The sequence below is a fragment of the Sycon ciliatum genome, chromosome 5, assembly GCF_964019385.1.
Source record: "Sycon ciliatum chromosome 5, ocSycCili1.1, whole genome shotgun sequence".
Classification (NCBI taxonomy): Eukaryota; Metazoa; Porifera; class Calcarea; order Leucosolenida; family Sycettidae; genus Sycon; species Sycon ciliatum.
In genome coordinates, this window is record NC_088647.1 from 12,540,806 (window position 1) to 12,557,007 (window position 16,202).

Consider the following 16,202-nt stretch of genomic DNA (forward strand, 5'->3'; position numbering starts at 1 on the left):
TTTCTACTACAAGTTGAGAAGCGTGCTATGAAAGTGTAGACATTTGACTAAATCAGCTCAATGCACACACCGATTGAGAGAAAACTAAGAAACAAGAGCCGTGTCGTTTCTGATATGCCTTGATTCTCAAGGATGACTGTTAGTTTTGAAATAATTATACTTTCTTTTAGAATCCAGTTAAAGAAAATTCTCAAGAATAAAAGAACGGTCTATCTGATCAAACATATGGGAGAAGAATTCCGGGATCAAGCTGTTCGTGTTGTTTAGTCATAGTGCTAGTTTCTAGTGGGGCTTGGTCCTTTTCTTTGGGTTTGCCGAAGACGATTTAGTCTGCAGGTAGGCACAGCACATATGAGGCACATACCATTATGCATGCATTCTGTAGGAGAATAGGCAGCTTGAAATACCCCTACTCTCTCTTCTTCTTCTTCTCTCTCCGGCACTCTCTCTCTCTCTCTCTCACTCACTCTCTCTCTCTCTCTCTCTCTCACTCTCTCTCTCTCTCTCTCTCTCTCTCTCTCTCTCTCTCTCTCTCTCTCTCTCTCTCTCTCTCTCTCTCTCTCCCCCCTATATCTGCATCTCATTGTTTGTGATCATCGCATACAGAGCAGACATGGGCTATAACACCGCTTACAAATATAGTCGGTGCGGGTTGCGAAAGCACACCCAGTTCCGCTGGCTGAATGACTTCTTGGCGAACTGCAACTGGCTGCGGATGACGGGCATGGGAACGGAGAGAATTGGTAGTGCCATGTCTGTTGGAACGGTTACCATCACTCTGATGTCTTCTATATGCTTCAGGTTTGGTGTCTGCTGAAGAAGGCACTGACTTAGCTCCTTCTCGTTCAATGTCATCAAGAGCAAGCTTGACAGATGTCTTGCCAGCACGGTGCTTGTCTGGATGTCGTCTGGGGGCCTGGCGGCGGTCTTGAAGAGATTGAATAGCCTCGCGTAGCTGAGTGAAGTCCTGCAAGCAAAACATTGTTAGAAGTGAAACCAACTAACCAATAGTGGGATGTACTTAGTGAGAGCCACTGCAGCTACCTCACTCCCCGCACAGCTCTGTCGCACAAAAAATCAAGAATGAAGACTGGTAATCTAGCAGCGTAAAAGCCATGCACAAGGACAGCCTGAGTTCCCGCAAACAAGCTGTCTTCTTATGCAGCGAGTGTAAAAAGAAAGCCAAATGATGCCCGCATCTTAGCAAAATCCAGCGAGCAAACATAGCTCGTGCTGCGAAAATCGGGTGGAAAGTTTTCACGACGTATTGCAACATCCCAGCCCTTTGCCAGGTCGCCATCCTTTGGGAATCTGACAAAACTAACCCCAGGAGGATTCTGTGCTACTGGCACAACCAACAGCACAACAATTTGGCATCGCGGCGCTTCAGGCGACTTAGCAAACTACTTTCTGAAGTGACTTTCTTCCTGAAGAAAGTGAGATTCAAAATCCAAAGTAGTTTCGCACCGGGCCACAAGGACGTCACACATACATTGGTATGGGGGCGTGGTTCAAAGTGCAATATCACCCGAACGCTTTGTCGTACAGCCTTCGGACCAAGACCATTCGACTCAGCGCCCGAAACTCTACAGGATATGAATTTTTCGTTTTTCGTGGAGTTCCCCTTTAACCCTTAGCGGTGCATCAGTCATTAACGACTGATATTGTTTACGTACCGTAAAACTGTCGTAACTCCATCGATTTTTGTCCTGTTGCAAATATCGAAATATGTAGATCAAAGAGGAAGCTCCAAGCTTTCCAATGGTGTAATCGCTTTTGCGATAGGAGAAACGATGATAAAGATATGGCGCTCGAAAGTTTGATCGCGGCACTAAATTGTTCAAACGTCTCAAAATCATTTTTTTGCCTCGTGCTTCGGGGATTTCCCGTGGATCACGTGGTGTGCAGCCAGCTGATGACGTGTGGGTGTCATGACGTCGAAACTACTGATTGAGATGCAAAAAAATCCAGAGCTGTGCAAGAAACGACAGCGAAATGGCATTGGGATGAAATTTAGAAGTATTTCTTTCAACACGAGGCCCGACCTATGGCGATTCCCTGCGCTCTGGAGCAGGCTTTGTGGCACCCACGGAGTTGAGCGTGGCCTCATTCTCTTGGCAGCGGAAAGAGCGTTTCAAAGAGCCCTAGACTGTCAAAATCAAGCAAACAGAACGTAAGTTATGATGGAAATGGTGGAGTGAACTGCAATTGCGCATTTTCACGCGTTCAGTGGCACCTCAAAGGGTTAAATAGCCATGGGCTGGGGAATCAGCCGGGCGGGCTCATCATTATTTATTTTGAATAGTGCAGCGTGATTCTCTCACAGGCATAGGAAGGTTTTGTGTGTGATGCTTCAGAAGCTACCGTATGGCATGGAGTATCTAAGTGAATTCATTCAATTTGAAAAGTAATAAAATTTAAATCCAGCGAGCCTAAATGTAATCATCGTTTCACTGCATACTAAAGGAAGGCAGGGTAGGGCAGGGCATCACACAGAGCACCCATATCTCAATTATCAGAGTTGAATAATCTTCAGAGTCTTGGTGAGATAACCCATACAAAGCAGAGCATCCGGACACAGATCGTCACAAAGGCGTGACAAAGCCCAAACAAAACAAGAGCAAACTACAGACATGGATGCTTCTTGCAAATTGCAATTCTTTTACTTGAAAAAGACCACTCAACTCCCCCCCCCCCCCCCCTCTCTCTCTCACTCCACGAAAAATACTTGCTAAAATTATCCTACACTTTGGTCTATCACACTATCAGGACCATAGGCGTGACCCACGAGTAATTTTTAAACGATGTGTCAGCACTGATTGTTGCGTTACCTCTTGTTGATGGACGAGGTGTTCCAGATCAGACAACAGTGCAGTCTTCTCCTTGAGTAATGATGTCTTCTCAGCATGCACGCATCTACAACATCAACCATACAAGATAGAATGAACAACAGTTTGAGTCGATGACACTTCATGTCAACTAAACAAGCTGATTAGCCACAGGACTCACAAACAAACAATGTTGCTTGTTTCAGTTCTACAAGTGACCTGGAGGCCCAGCGCCACATGATTCAGTAGCAGCCGCGGCAAAGCCTTTTGGCATGGATGGCAAAAACCAGTTCAGAAGACCAAAGACCAATGCCAACCCGGCCCTAGGTCTCCGTCGTCAGCATGAAACTGCCGGACTACGGACTAGCGGACCCTGCTTTCTGATTCGATAAGCCCGAGACAACATTCCCGGATATGGCGCGCTCTGAGGAATGGTGGAAGCTCAAGTTAAAAAATTGCCTGACCTGCCATTCTGCTTCATCTACATGGTTGATCTACTTGCTGAAAGCCGGTCTACAGCAAAACAATTGGTGCCACGCCAGTAACCAGGTGTGCGTCTCATTCGAGTCGGATTTTCATTGTACACAGCGTGAAGAACGGCAGGTTCTTACTCAAGATCAGCTTGAAGCTTGGTAACGGTGTGCTCAAGTCGCCGCAGCTGTTCATCTCTTGACTGCATGGTTTGAATGAGGACTGACATGGGTTGCTGGGTCTGTCGCAAGACTTGTTGATTGCTTTCCAGCTAACACAACGAAACACCACAAGCAGACACAGGCATGGAGTGACGCATTCCACAATGCCAGTAGAATGATATAGATTGAGACAATACAGACAGACACAGACATAGAATGGAACATCCCATGTACCGTAGAAGAGGGAATGTCCATTCAGCATAATTGTATGTTGGCACATACACGACTGCAGACCCTCACTCCACATCATACATGTGTACTTGTAGTATACTCGCCCATATTCATTCTGAATTAAACCGGTGGCAACTGAAATCCGACCCCCTGGGCAGTGTGTTCACTTTATAGCGGCCTCTATTTCGTAGTGTTACAATCCCATGCCGGGTCTTTGCGATGTGAGCGCACCGCTCAGGGGGTTGGATTTCAGTTGTCAGCACTGTAATTATGGTTCGCTCCGGATGCCGAACAATACACACAAAATTCCGAACGAAAACAAAGTCTACTTACACAACAGACACAAGCATTGCGGAAAACAATAATATTATGAAGTTGTCTATAAGTCTCTTGGTAACACATGGATGCAGCCCTGGTCCAGTTTATGTACGCCAAAATGAGCGCAGCAACAGTCATACGTAGCCTATGTTCACCAGCACGTGACCCCTAAACTGGCACCGTGATGGTAAACGAAAACCGGCCTTTTATTTCACGTGGGTTATTGCAGGTACGGACGTGGCTACTCTGTGCACAATAAAATCATGCAAAGAGCAGGCATTGTTGCCCTTGCAGTGAAGCACACAAAACCAGGGGATGGGTTTCTTTGTCACCACTGTGCGCCAGTAGCTACACAGTCATGTACCTAGTACACACAGTACCTCTTGCTGTAGGCGGTGCACGGACTCCTTTTCATCAGCAAGTTGCCGTCGCAAATACACACACTCCCTGTCACACTGAAGTAGTCGCCTTGCTACAGACAGGCTGCCAATAAAAGAAAAAAAGAAACGAGAAGGCAAATCGCAAGTGATTTGTGCTTGTTAATAAGCCAACAAAGCTCGCTATTAGACAGGTTAAGTCATTTTTTTATTTGAATGCAAACAAAACAAGCTGTACTCCCTTCGTTCAAAATCTCGTCTTTAGGCTTGCGAAGTTTACAATTGCAGTCATTCGACACGGTTCTTTCATGTATATTTGAAGGGCATATGCGGCATGGGATCATGGCTTGGCACTGACGCGGACGCACCCGCAAGGACTTTGCAGATAGACAGCAGAGGCCCCAGTCTGCCATATCGTTTCATGCAAACTAGTGAAGTATGCTCGATACGGAATCTGATCATGAGATGCAAACAAGGCTCAACCCAGACCGGTCTCAAAGCCCAGGCTTTTCACCTGTCAACAAATGGCATACCTTCCCTATTGTCATGTCCGCGCAGTTATAATATGCATTCCCCAATAAATCTTTGTGACTGGTGGCCTACTATATAATTATATTATATTATAATTATAATTATGTACCGGTTCTGCCAGTGACGGCTGGTGGCAAAATGGCCGCTTGCCAGGAGTGGTGGTGGCGGTGGCATAGAGGGTTTGAATCCTGAAGCAGCATCAGCAGCTCCTTGAGAAGTTGCTGTGTTCATGGCAGCGGCAGTAGCAGTGGCAGTGGCAAAGTGTTCGTGACCAGTACCTGCGCTACGGTTTACATCTGACAACAATAACCAGTAACAATATCGAATGTCAGATTGCTAACACTACACGTACACAAGAAACACAATACCAGCTCACCTAGAGTCCTGGCGTCAAGCAGAGGCTGAAACCAATGTGTGCACACCATGCAAAGTAGCACAATCAGGTTAGTACGAAACGGAGTGGAACGTACTGGGTACTACTGCACGCACGCGCGCACCCACGCCCACAAACATGTGCACACCCACTCACACGCATGTCCACACGCATGCCCACACGCATGGTAACACCCATCCACACGCATGCCCGCACGCACACTCACACATAATCAAACTGTGAATCATGGGCTTACATACCGTGTGCAGCTTCCTCTAATGTTTCTTCCAACTCTTTCTCCAGGGCTTCATATGACGACAGGCGTTGCTTCAGGCTGCGGTTTTCCAGGTCAGCTTGCATAAGATGACGGTCATACTCACGCTTAGCTTCATGAAGTTCTTCCTTGACAAGCTGGGCAAGTGAAGCACGACAGCACACGCAAGAACAAATACAGCAGAACATTAGTTATGTAAAGTGTAAGCCATGAGCTGCCCGTCTATCCTGTTCACAAAATTAATACAATATGAAACAGTTCAGGATACACAGTGCAACATACCGTATTTTACCGGTTGTAAGTCGACCCCGGTTATAAGTCGACCCCCGTATCTGGAGGTCTCAATTCTGCGTTTTAAAGTTTTCACCCAACGAAGCATTACTAACCACTCCCTGCTACTAACACATCAACAAATCATGTAAACATTCCTTATTGGAGGGTATAACGTCCCAATCCTTGAAAAATGCCATTAAACTGGCAGTATGTGTTCACATGGTGCACTCGTGCATGCAGTGCAGGTCATTTTTTGTAAGATACTGATAGTTCCCGGTTATAAGTCGAATCCCGGTTGTAAGTCGACCCCCACCCTTTTTCCTTCTATTTTTAGTCGTAAAAGGTCGACTTACAACCGGAAAAATACGGTACCCTTCTCTTTGCACCGGGTAGTAAGTATTTTTTGGAGGGCATTGCACACTACAGTGTATCCTATTCCAGTCAGTTGACCTTGGATATATGTATAGAACCTCGGCCATGAAGTAATGACTACTGCCAAGCTTGTATGTACATGTAATTGTATCAGCAATGCAAAAACAGAAACAGAATCGATTCAAGAATGCCAGCTCATTGTATGGCCGAGTGGTCTGAAGGATTCCCTGTGGATCATTAGGTCCCGAGTTCTACATCAGTGTTGACACCCACGGCTAAGTTGCTAACTAACTGTGTGCTTACTTGCTTGAAGCATACGGTGTATGGGGTGATTGGGCCATTACACGTCCGTGGGCTGAGGGAGTTACTGGTATGGTGAGTGGTACCCCCCCCTCCCCCCCCCCCCCCCCCCACCTTATTCACATGTGAGACATCTGCCTTGTGCCAGATATCTGCCACTGAGGTATCAGGGCATAGTGGTGGCATACCAATGCGAAGGTCTGTGCTTGAGTGTTTCTCAACACTTGGGTAATGCTAGCGCAAACGAGCTAACTTTACATGATACTTTACGCCCCATGAATCTAAACGGCAGTGGGCAGGGTCATTCAAAAGCTGGATCTCAACAAGGAAAATCGTGTTTGCTTGATACATGTAGCTGCAAAGGCACGTGGTACTTTTGCAGATGATTGATGGGAATATGGAGGATAGGGCTACCTACAAATAATAGATTGGTTAAGTCAAAACACAGGCGGTGTGTCAAGTTGGAAATGGGGACTGGTTCACATTCCCCTAATCACTATTAGTCACTGACCTCAAGTTGCTTAGCTACTTTTGTAGCATCTAGTTTGGCACTTTGCTCCTTGCTGGCACAGTCAGTATGTAGCAAGCGAAGGCGCTCCAATTCAAACGCCCTCAGTTGTAATTCATGCTGACACTCGGAAAGCTGGTTCTGTCCAGTGGACTCCAGACGTTGAAATCTGTGAACCCATCCACCCACACCCACACAAAGAGAGACACGCACACACAAACACACACATGCGCTCTATGTATAGCCTGCCTGTAGCCACTGTGCATGAAGATTGAAACGGGTGGTACAGCTGTTAGATCATCTGACCACCAACTTAACTTAATCCGCAAAAAAATGAACTGATGGCATGACATAACATTGCATGAAGGCTACAGTCGAAAAAGCTTTGGCTACAAAGAACTACCGTATCGCACAAAAAATAAGTCAGACGCCAAAGAATGATGCGCCGAAGAACGAACAGGCTAGAATTTTACCAGGTACACTGGATACTACAAAAAGGCACGATTGTAAAAGTGCCCACAGATGAGTGCATCCGCGGGCAAAGTGCTCCTGAACACTTTTGAGTTTTGATGTCCGCGGACAAATTTGGTTGCGTGCAGGAAGATCATGGTGATATACCTGTTGTGTAAATCGCCTACAACCTATCAGAAGTTGACTGCATCCTGAATTTTTTTCACTTCATTCTAAAAATGTATGTGTCGCAAGACCTACAGCCAAGAGTTCTTATCCGCCTCACCTCCAACCCAGGACCATGGAGGGGTTCAGGTGGTGGGACACTCTCCTGGCACTATACGCTACAAGCATATGTACTGGTACATGTACACAGTACCAGGAAGTGTTGCAGTAACCTACTCAAGAAGCAAGGCCTGGTGCTTGGAATCCAGATCAAGCTGCATGTGACGTGCATTGTCACGTTCCAGCTGACAACGCTCCAGTGCTTCTTTCAGTAGCCTGTATCACATCAACAAGGTACATCGGCGAGTACAGAGCTATTCAGCACACACATACAATACAGCCATACCCTATTGCCTGTACTCGCCAAACACTACAATGATGGGAAGGCGAGTACTCGTATCATGAACAAGCACACTGTGCATGATAAGTATTTTTAAATAATTGCTACAAAGTCCTAAAATGTCATACCGGTGAAGATGTTTGGTGCTTGATGCAGCATGAAGTAATAGCAACTGTCAACACACCAGTAAACCAGTAGCACACCCACCGTGTCTCGCGCTCCACAGCGTCAGAACTTTGCGAGCGGATGCGCTGTATTTCCTCACTGGTCTGTGCCTTGATCGCACTCAACTCCTGCGACAAGCGGTCATTCCATTCTTTGTGGCGCTCGCCTCTGCGCAAGAGAGTACAGCATCAACGGCATTGCACATAAACGTGCCACAGACCGGTCCACAGTCCACTGCATTGTCAGCTTTACATGTACATGTACAGTGCTGCTGTTCAATGGAATCCGATCGAGTGAGTCAAGTACATGCTGGGCACTGTGCAGCCCTAGACCTGTGAGCGCTGAGCTGTGAAATGGTGCAAGGTGCAAACTTGACTCACACGATCGGATTTCATTGAACAGCAGCACTGTACTTGCACATGCACGACCAAAGTAACGGCATGGCATTAGGAAGTTTTAGGCAACTTGCAACAGTGCGTAACAAGTTCCTAGCAGGTGCAACTGAGGATGGACTCGTCAAAGACATCCAGTCCTCGGTCAGTTGAGCTTGACATGGGACGCGAAAATGAGTCAGGCGCTCGTTCAGTATTTGTTTTACGAGTTGCTACACCTCTCTATTACAGACACCAAGAATTTTATTTAAATATACACCACACATGCTGGGGGGGGGGGGGGGGGGGCTGGCTTCGTGAAGCATTGTTCTGTGTTGCCAGGGCTGGCACTAACACATACGGCATTGCACAAGTATAAACAGGAGTCAGTACATCCAGTACCTTTCAGCAGTCGTCGTAGTCTGCAGCGATTCCAAGGTAGTGGTGGTTGCGTGCAGTCGTTGACGCACTTCTTCGACTCGATCCTCAGCCAAGTGTTGATGGTGCTTACTGGCATCAACTTGCTGTGTGAGATAGGCCTTGTCTTGTTGCAGCAACTCAACCTGTCTCTCAGCTGCACTAACCTACACAACAGGTGCAACACCACAGATACCCGCAACACACACAACACACAACAAACATAGTTTATGCATGAACGAGAAACAAACAAGTGATGACCCCATTATGCCCTTCGCATTGCAAGACCAGTACACATAAGGAGCCATCCGGCATCATCAAAATTGAAACTACTTAATACTTCGAAGTAGTTTTTCACGGAACGAACAAGTTCGGTCATGCCCCCCCCCCCCCCGTCAAAATAATTTTGACTTGAAGCCTTGTATATACGTATGTACAGTAAAATCTATGAAGGCGACCACTCTAACAAGGCGACCACCTGTCCTATGTAGAAGACCACTGCAGCCAGTACCAAGGGGTGTTTTACCCAGTTAAATAGCCCCGAGTAAGAAGACCACCTGTACACGGGGACCACATTTGTAAGGTCCCTCGAGCGGTTGTCTGTAAGGTCCCTCGAGCGGTTGTTTGTAAGGTCCCTCGAGCGGTTGTCTTAGAAAGGTTTTACTGTATTAAACTATTTGCATTTCAGTTTCTAGACATGGCAAGACCGGCAGTTTCTAGACATGGCAAGACCGGCAGTTTCTAGACATGGCAAGACCGGCAGTTTCTAGACATGGCAAGACCGGCAGTTTCTAGACATGGCAAGACCGGCAGTTTCTAGACATGGCAAGACCGGCAGGAGACATGGCAAGACCGGCAGGAGCCGCCACAATTACGAACAATGCTCAGCTATTCACTGAACTTCAGTATCTCTTCCTCGAAGTGTCTGTCTCGCCCGTATGTTGTATGATTATGGCCAGCCTGCTCTGCTCTGTGGACCTGCCCGTCTGTGAAGGACGTCAGTCAGTGAAGCCGCATCACCCAGAAAAATGAAATCGGGCAGAGCACAGGGTTCTGGGAGGTGGAAGTTCTTGGGAACCTGGAGACTGTGCGCCAGTACTCTAGCAGTTGGTGGAAGAAATCCTGGATAGCAAACTTTCGAATGACAAAAGAGACTTTCTTCTTCATTGTGCGGAGATAGGGTCACCTGATTCAACGTGATGTCACACACCTGAGAAGGACCATAGGCCTAGCCAAACGATTCGCCTCTACGCTGTATTGTCTAGCGCAAGGTGAAACATATTCAGAAACTGCTGCATCATGCCATGTTGGCTGCAGTACTGTTGGCGAAATCGTTCATGAAACAGTCTCTTCTTTGGCCCCCCACGTGTCCAGCGACTACATTCTATTCCCCGTTGGCCGTCAAGTGGAATGCACTCCGCGTCCATTGGAACAACTGTGTGGACTGCCGATGTGCTGCGGGGCAGTTGATGGTACCTTTGTAAACATCGTGCACCCTGACAAGTATGGAGATCGATACTGGTGCTATAAAGGCTATCCAGCTGTCATTTTGTTAGCAGGCGTGGAAGGCAGAGGGTTGTTCACGTTTGTTGCCGTAGCGGTAGGAGCAGCCGACAGCATTGGCGATGCAGCCGTCTACAACAACTCAGTCCTGAAGAAGAACATTGACAATGGTGCTTGGTTGAACTACAGGCAGTGGCAAGTAGACCAGACCACGATGCGGCCCTTCGTCATTGGAGGTAGCACCCTTGCCCTATCCTCGACACTTATGCGGATCTACTCTACCGACGGAAGTCTCTTGCTGCAGCAAGAAGCATTCAACTACTCCCAGCTTCGCACTAGGAGAGTTGTTGAAAATGCTTTTAGAAGGCTCAGAGAACAGTTCTCTATCCTCAGCGGCTGTCAATCGAGGGACTCCGAGCTCGTCAGCAAGGCAGCCCTGCCTGTTGTGAATGGCAGACCCACAGTATTTCTTTGCATATCCGCCCATAACTGATCAGTTTTGTCTCAGCGTCATCGCTTTTAACGGACAGATGGCATAACTACAAAAACCAAAAGGCATGCGGACGAGAAACGTGCTTTTTTACAGGGTTCAACGACTCACGTTCCGTATTTCACACATTTTTGGTCATTCACTTTGGCAACACGCATGGATCCGGCATATTTACGTGTTTTTTGTTTGTTTACATATTGTGGATAGACCCTTAGGCTTATACGAGTAAGTGGAATTTCAAACTGAACACAAACCGGGGCGAAACCGTGATTTACGTGATATAGTTTACATTTCATGTGCTAGTAAAGTAGTCTGTATTGCATTGCATTGCATTGCATTGTATTGCATTGCATTGCATTGCATTGTATTGCATTGCATTGCATTGCACTGTATTGCACTGTATTGCATTGCATTGCATTGTATTGCATTGAATTGCATTGTATTGCATTGCACTGTATTGCATTGCATTGCATTGCATTGTATTGCATTGCACTGTATTGCATTGCATTGCATTGCATTGTATTGCATTGCATTGCATTGCATTGCACTGTATTGCATTGCATTGCATTGCATTGTATTGCATTGTATTGCATTGTATTGCATTGTATTGCATTGTATTGCATTGTATTGCATTGCATTGTATTGCATTGCATTGCATTGCACTGTATTGCATTGCCGCTCCACCTATTTGTTTTTCACATCTCCATTTCAATTTTCCTAATAAATATTGTGTCAAGTAAAGTCATTTTTTCTCCAGTGCAGCGCATAGCATCCACATGTCCATGCTACACGCTGCATGTGCGAACCATACCAGTACTTTTGGGCAGTATGTGTATCGGGCTTAACTGGACTTCAACAGAGCGATTCAAAAGGAAGAAGAGGATATTTATTTTGGGCACGTATAACCACAGACTTGTACAGCGCAGTGATATTGTGCAGCGCAGTGATATTGTGCAACGCAGTGATATTGTGCAGCGCAGTGATATTGTGCAGTGCACGAAAGCTCTAACTCGGCAGGCGTATGCCATTTCCTTGACAGCCTATTGAAACTCCGATCACCAGTCACCAATAACCAGTGGTGCAAATCATTGCCTTAGTTCTTACTTTCTCTGTCAAGTTGCTAACATCAGCAACAGCCTCGGCGACACGCAGCTCAAACCGGTCCACCTCCTTTTGCAAGACTTGGCACTGGCTGGCTGCAGCATCACGCTCCCTAGCAATACGCAGGCAAAGCATTTTCTTAGGTTACAACAGGGCAGACTAACACAAAGCTAGAGAAGACATACCTAGAAAGATGACAACATCAGGGGTACACTGATATTGTGACTGTCAATGAGCAAAGTGTTGGAATAAACTGTCTCTGGCAGGAACTCTCTGTAAACGAGATCAAAGAGCAAACCATACTACCTATTGGAATTGACGAGAATGAATGAACGTTGAAGTAGAGCATGACACTCAAAGAGATGCAGAGTGATCTGAGATGTTCAACTCACTTGAGCACATCATCATAATTCAGAATGCGCAAGTCTCTCTCCTTCTCCCCTGTCATTTTCAATAGAACGTGTTTCTCGAGCTGCTCTTGCAGTTCCGTGCAGAGCATTTGTACTTTGTGCCGCTGTTCAGCTTCTTTGTGATACATCTGCAACCAGGAATATAGTGAACATATCACAGGGCCGGATACCATCAGAAGACATGCGGTGGCTGAGGAACTGAAAATGATCAACACCAAATTCACACTTAGTCGGGTTGATCGAGAATCCTCAGCTACAATGGTAGGGTGTCTTTTTTACGCTCTACCTGATCAGCCACTATCGGTTGCAAAGTTTAACAACAACTTTGGCAGTAACCTTCTGCTCAACTACAACTCCTCCTTATATTTGAAGTTATTTCTGCCAATCGCCAACTGCTATACAGTATAATACCTCAATCATCACAAAAACAAAACAATGCGTTTGGCGTGGGCCTCCAACAGTCTAAGTTTTACATTGCCGAAAAGCGGTTTGTACCACGGTTGGATGCAGAGTACCCGAGTCTACTGAGCATGGCAGCGTTGGATTTGTATTCTCTGGTGGCTACCATTGGAGCAGCAGATTAGAAGATGTAGTGCAGAGCTGATCTGGGAATTCCCCAGTGCATTAGAACAGCAAGTGACTTGCAATGCCCATGATTGCTACAACACTACCCACCACACATTTCCCACAGACGTATATCCACATGTAGCCCAAAGCAGGCCTGGCAGAAAGGAAACGTTCACAGGGAGAATGAAAACATTGAAAAGCCTAGGATGACCACCGTGCTGCAGCATGATACTCAGCAGAAAAATGGACGCTGAAAAGGGAGAGAGAGAGAGAGAGAGAGAGAGAGAGAGAGAGAGAGAGTGCTAATCAGACGGACACGGTAGAAAAGATAGTACTGATTAGCCGCCGGTATAGTATACAGAGACTTTTTTTGTTGATAAGGCACCCAGGGGATGGCCCACGCCTGGTACTGCCACTGCATTATAAATCATACGTAATGACTGATAAAAGGTGTGAAGCAAACTAATAACGAAAATCGCTGCTAGATCACAGGAATGCCAAGTCACACTGCAGTATACAGAGACGGGGAACAAATGAAAGACTTACGGTAATATGGCGGGTGGCTTCCTCCTGGCACTCTGCAGCCTGCTGTTGGGCAAATACCACTTGCTTAGCTAATTCGTCCTTTTCCTGCAGCACCGGCTGAACGGACTCGTACAGAGCAACCTGTACCAAACCAAACACAATCAGCAGTCAAAACATCACAGCGAAAATATGCTACAGATATGCAACACCTTAGTTGAACACAGCATACCCGAGGCATTGGGTGTTGTAAATAACTACGTAAAACACCAACACTCCGCTGAAATTGGTCTCTAAAGTGAATTCGGAGAAAAAAGAAAACTCAGGCAAATCTTCGGCCTTGGGCCTTCATCCGGATTGATAAGAAAGAAACAGTGAGGTAGACATGGTACATTCAAGGAAAACTTCATCAGGTGAGAATTGTAGTACAACATTATAATTATGACGTTGGCCGAAACAGTCTGGCTGTCTGCATCATTGAGTATTTCGCTCCTCGATTTCGATCTTGTAGAGCACTCTCAATAGGACGCACTTGCGCTGGTTAGCTTTATGCTTTGCCCGCTGCGTCTAGCAGTTTGAGCACTCTCAGCGCTAGTACACCGAGCTGTCCTAATGTCTGTGGTTCTCGCAGCCATGGCTGACAGCTCAATCCTATTTTAAAAGCTCGGACTTGCACTGATGAGGCCTCATTGGCCGAAACAGTCTGGCTGTCTGCATCATTGAGTAAGACGGTAGTGTATCGCTTTTCGTGCCATAGGCATAGTCTTCTCACCTGATGCAGTGTGTGTGTGTGTGTGTGTGTGTGTGTGTGTGTGTGTGAAAAGCTGTTGAATGGTGTAATCCCAGCACAAGTTGCTATGTCTAACATAGCTGTTCGCTATCATCGCTTCCGCGATGGGCATGTCTGAGGTCTGAGGTGTGTGTGTGTGTGTGTGTGTGTGTGTGTGTGTGTGTGTGTGTGTGTGTGTGTGTGTGTGTGGTGGTCTGTGTGTGTGTGGTGGTCTGTGTGTGTGGTCTGTGTGTGTGTGTGTGTGTGTTTGGAGTGCTGCCAGCACCATTGCTCGACCTGTGATAGCTGTATGATGAGTCAGGCTGTTAACTGCCATAGTTGTACTCGAGGCTAACGACTGCGAAGGGATCAGAGGATTAAGCTGCCCATCCAATGCAGCCTATGTAGCGAACAATTCTTCCGCCACCGGAGACAGAAAACTGTGTGTACAGTCAACTTCGCTTATAACGACACTCGGCGAGGCATCAAAAAGGTGTCCTTATTCGCGAAGTGTCGTTATACCCGAAGTCTCATTGTATGTATTACAGTGGGATGGGACTTTGCTCTGGGCATGGAAATTCTGTCGTTATTCGCGAATTGTCGTTATATCCACAGTCGTTATTAGCGAAGTTGACTGTAGATCGACCTCCTTTCACATCAATCCCCCCCTCCTTGTTTCTTTTCCTTTCTCGCAGTTGTCTCCCGCTTCTGGGAACAACGTGGCCATTTTGTGACAGTTGTATATGGAGTAGTGTGTGTGTGTGTGTGTGTGTGTGTGTGTGTTGTGCATGTGTGTGTACGTGTGCATGTGTTGTGTGTGTGTGTACTACGTGTGTGTGTGCTGTGCTAGATGCCGGCTGTATCATCCTTTTCTTTGCACATTACCTGCAAGAGGTTGGAAGGAAGGAGCCGATCAATAGGACGGCTTTTCAAAGCTTGAAATTCTGTAGCTGTTAGAAGAGGCTTGTCACAGACATTCATCAGACCTTTCAACTCATCCTGCAATGCATTGCACTTCTCGTTCAGTTCCTGCCGGCTTTGCTCGAGTGCAGCCATACGTCGTCCATGCTGACTTTTATCTTCGGTGTGCATTTGCTCACAATACTCAAGTCGTGCTTGCAGAACTTGGCGTTGATGAGAAACATCTGCTATCTTCTCCTCCAACTCCTCTTCGTGCAGGGTGTGTGAATCCTTCATTTCCTTCAGCTGATTGTCTTTCAGAGACACAGTCAATTTTAGTAGCTCCATATTGTGCAGCAACTGGCGGCGTTCCAGTGCATCACGAGAGATGGTACTCATTTTTCCTTTTGACTTGTATTCATCTGAGGAAAGGGTTGTGTCCAGAAAGGAAGATTCCAATTCACTGGAAACAGCCATTATGGCTCCTGTCTCCGTCCACAGTGTGGACTAGTTGATAATACGAGAATTCCCTCGCGGGTCTTCGTTATCTTGCTGTGAATCCGGTACCCGGGCCTGGCATTACATTTAGGCACCAATGATAGTGACGTCTTCAAGTCCAAACCAGCGGTACTGTGCTGTAAGATAATACGTATACACGAGTAGAGAATTATCATTAATTTGACATTCTCTTTTTCTTCCTTTGATCAGTAGTGGTACATTGCCGGCAACGGAGGGTCTACTTCCTGAAAGTGGACCAGTGGAGCTAGAGCCTAGTAGAGGTCTTGAAGTGACAACGTAAATAGTTGGTTACTACTAGTAGTAGTTTATCGATATGGTGACAAAACGATACGTGTTTGTTTCCCATTCTCTCTTTCTTCTCGGATCGGGCGATCGAGCATGCTTTCTCGTTTCAAATTCGGCGCCATGTGCACACTGCATGGCCAGATTCGCGAAG

General features: G+C 46.5%; 1 protein-coding gene across 1 annotated transcript; it reads right to left on the minus strand.

Moving 5' to 3' along the window:
• Positions 1-191: 191 nt before the first annotated feature.
• LOC135817638 (progesterone-induced-blocking factor 1-like) lies at positions 192-16,123 on the minus strand. The gene is made up of 15 exons (XM_065330861.1): positions 15,233-16,123; positions 13,603-13,722; positions 12,472-12,617; positions 12,083-12,191; positions 8,971-9,152; positions 8,240-8,365; positions 7,870-7,968; positions 7,021-7,186; positions 5,551-5,701; positions 5,027-5,213; positions 4,390-4,492; positions 3,440-3,570; positions 2,832-2,916; positions 635-967; positions 192-330 (listed from the first exon to the last, which is right to left on the minus strand). The coding sequence occupies exons 1-15, from the start codon at positions 15,722-15,724 to the stop codon at positions 283-285; spliced, it is 2,478 nt and encodes an 825-aa protein (XP_065186933.1). The 5' UTR covers positions 15,725-16,123; the 3' UTR covers positions 192-282.
• Between the last annotated feature and the right edge of the window lie 79 nt (positions 16,124-16,202).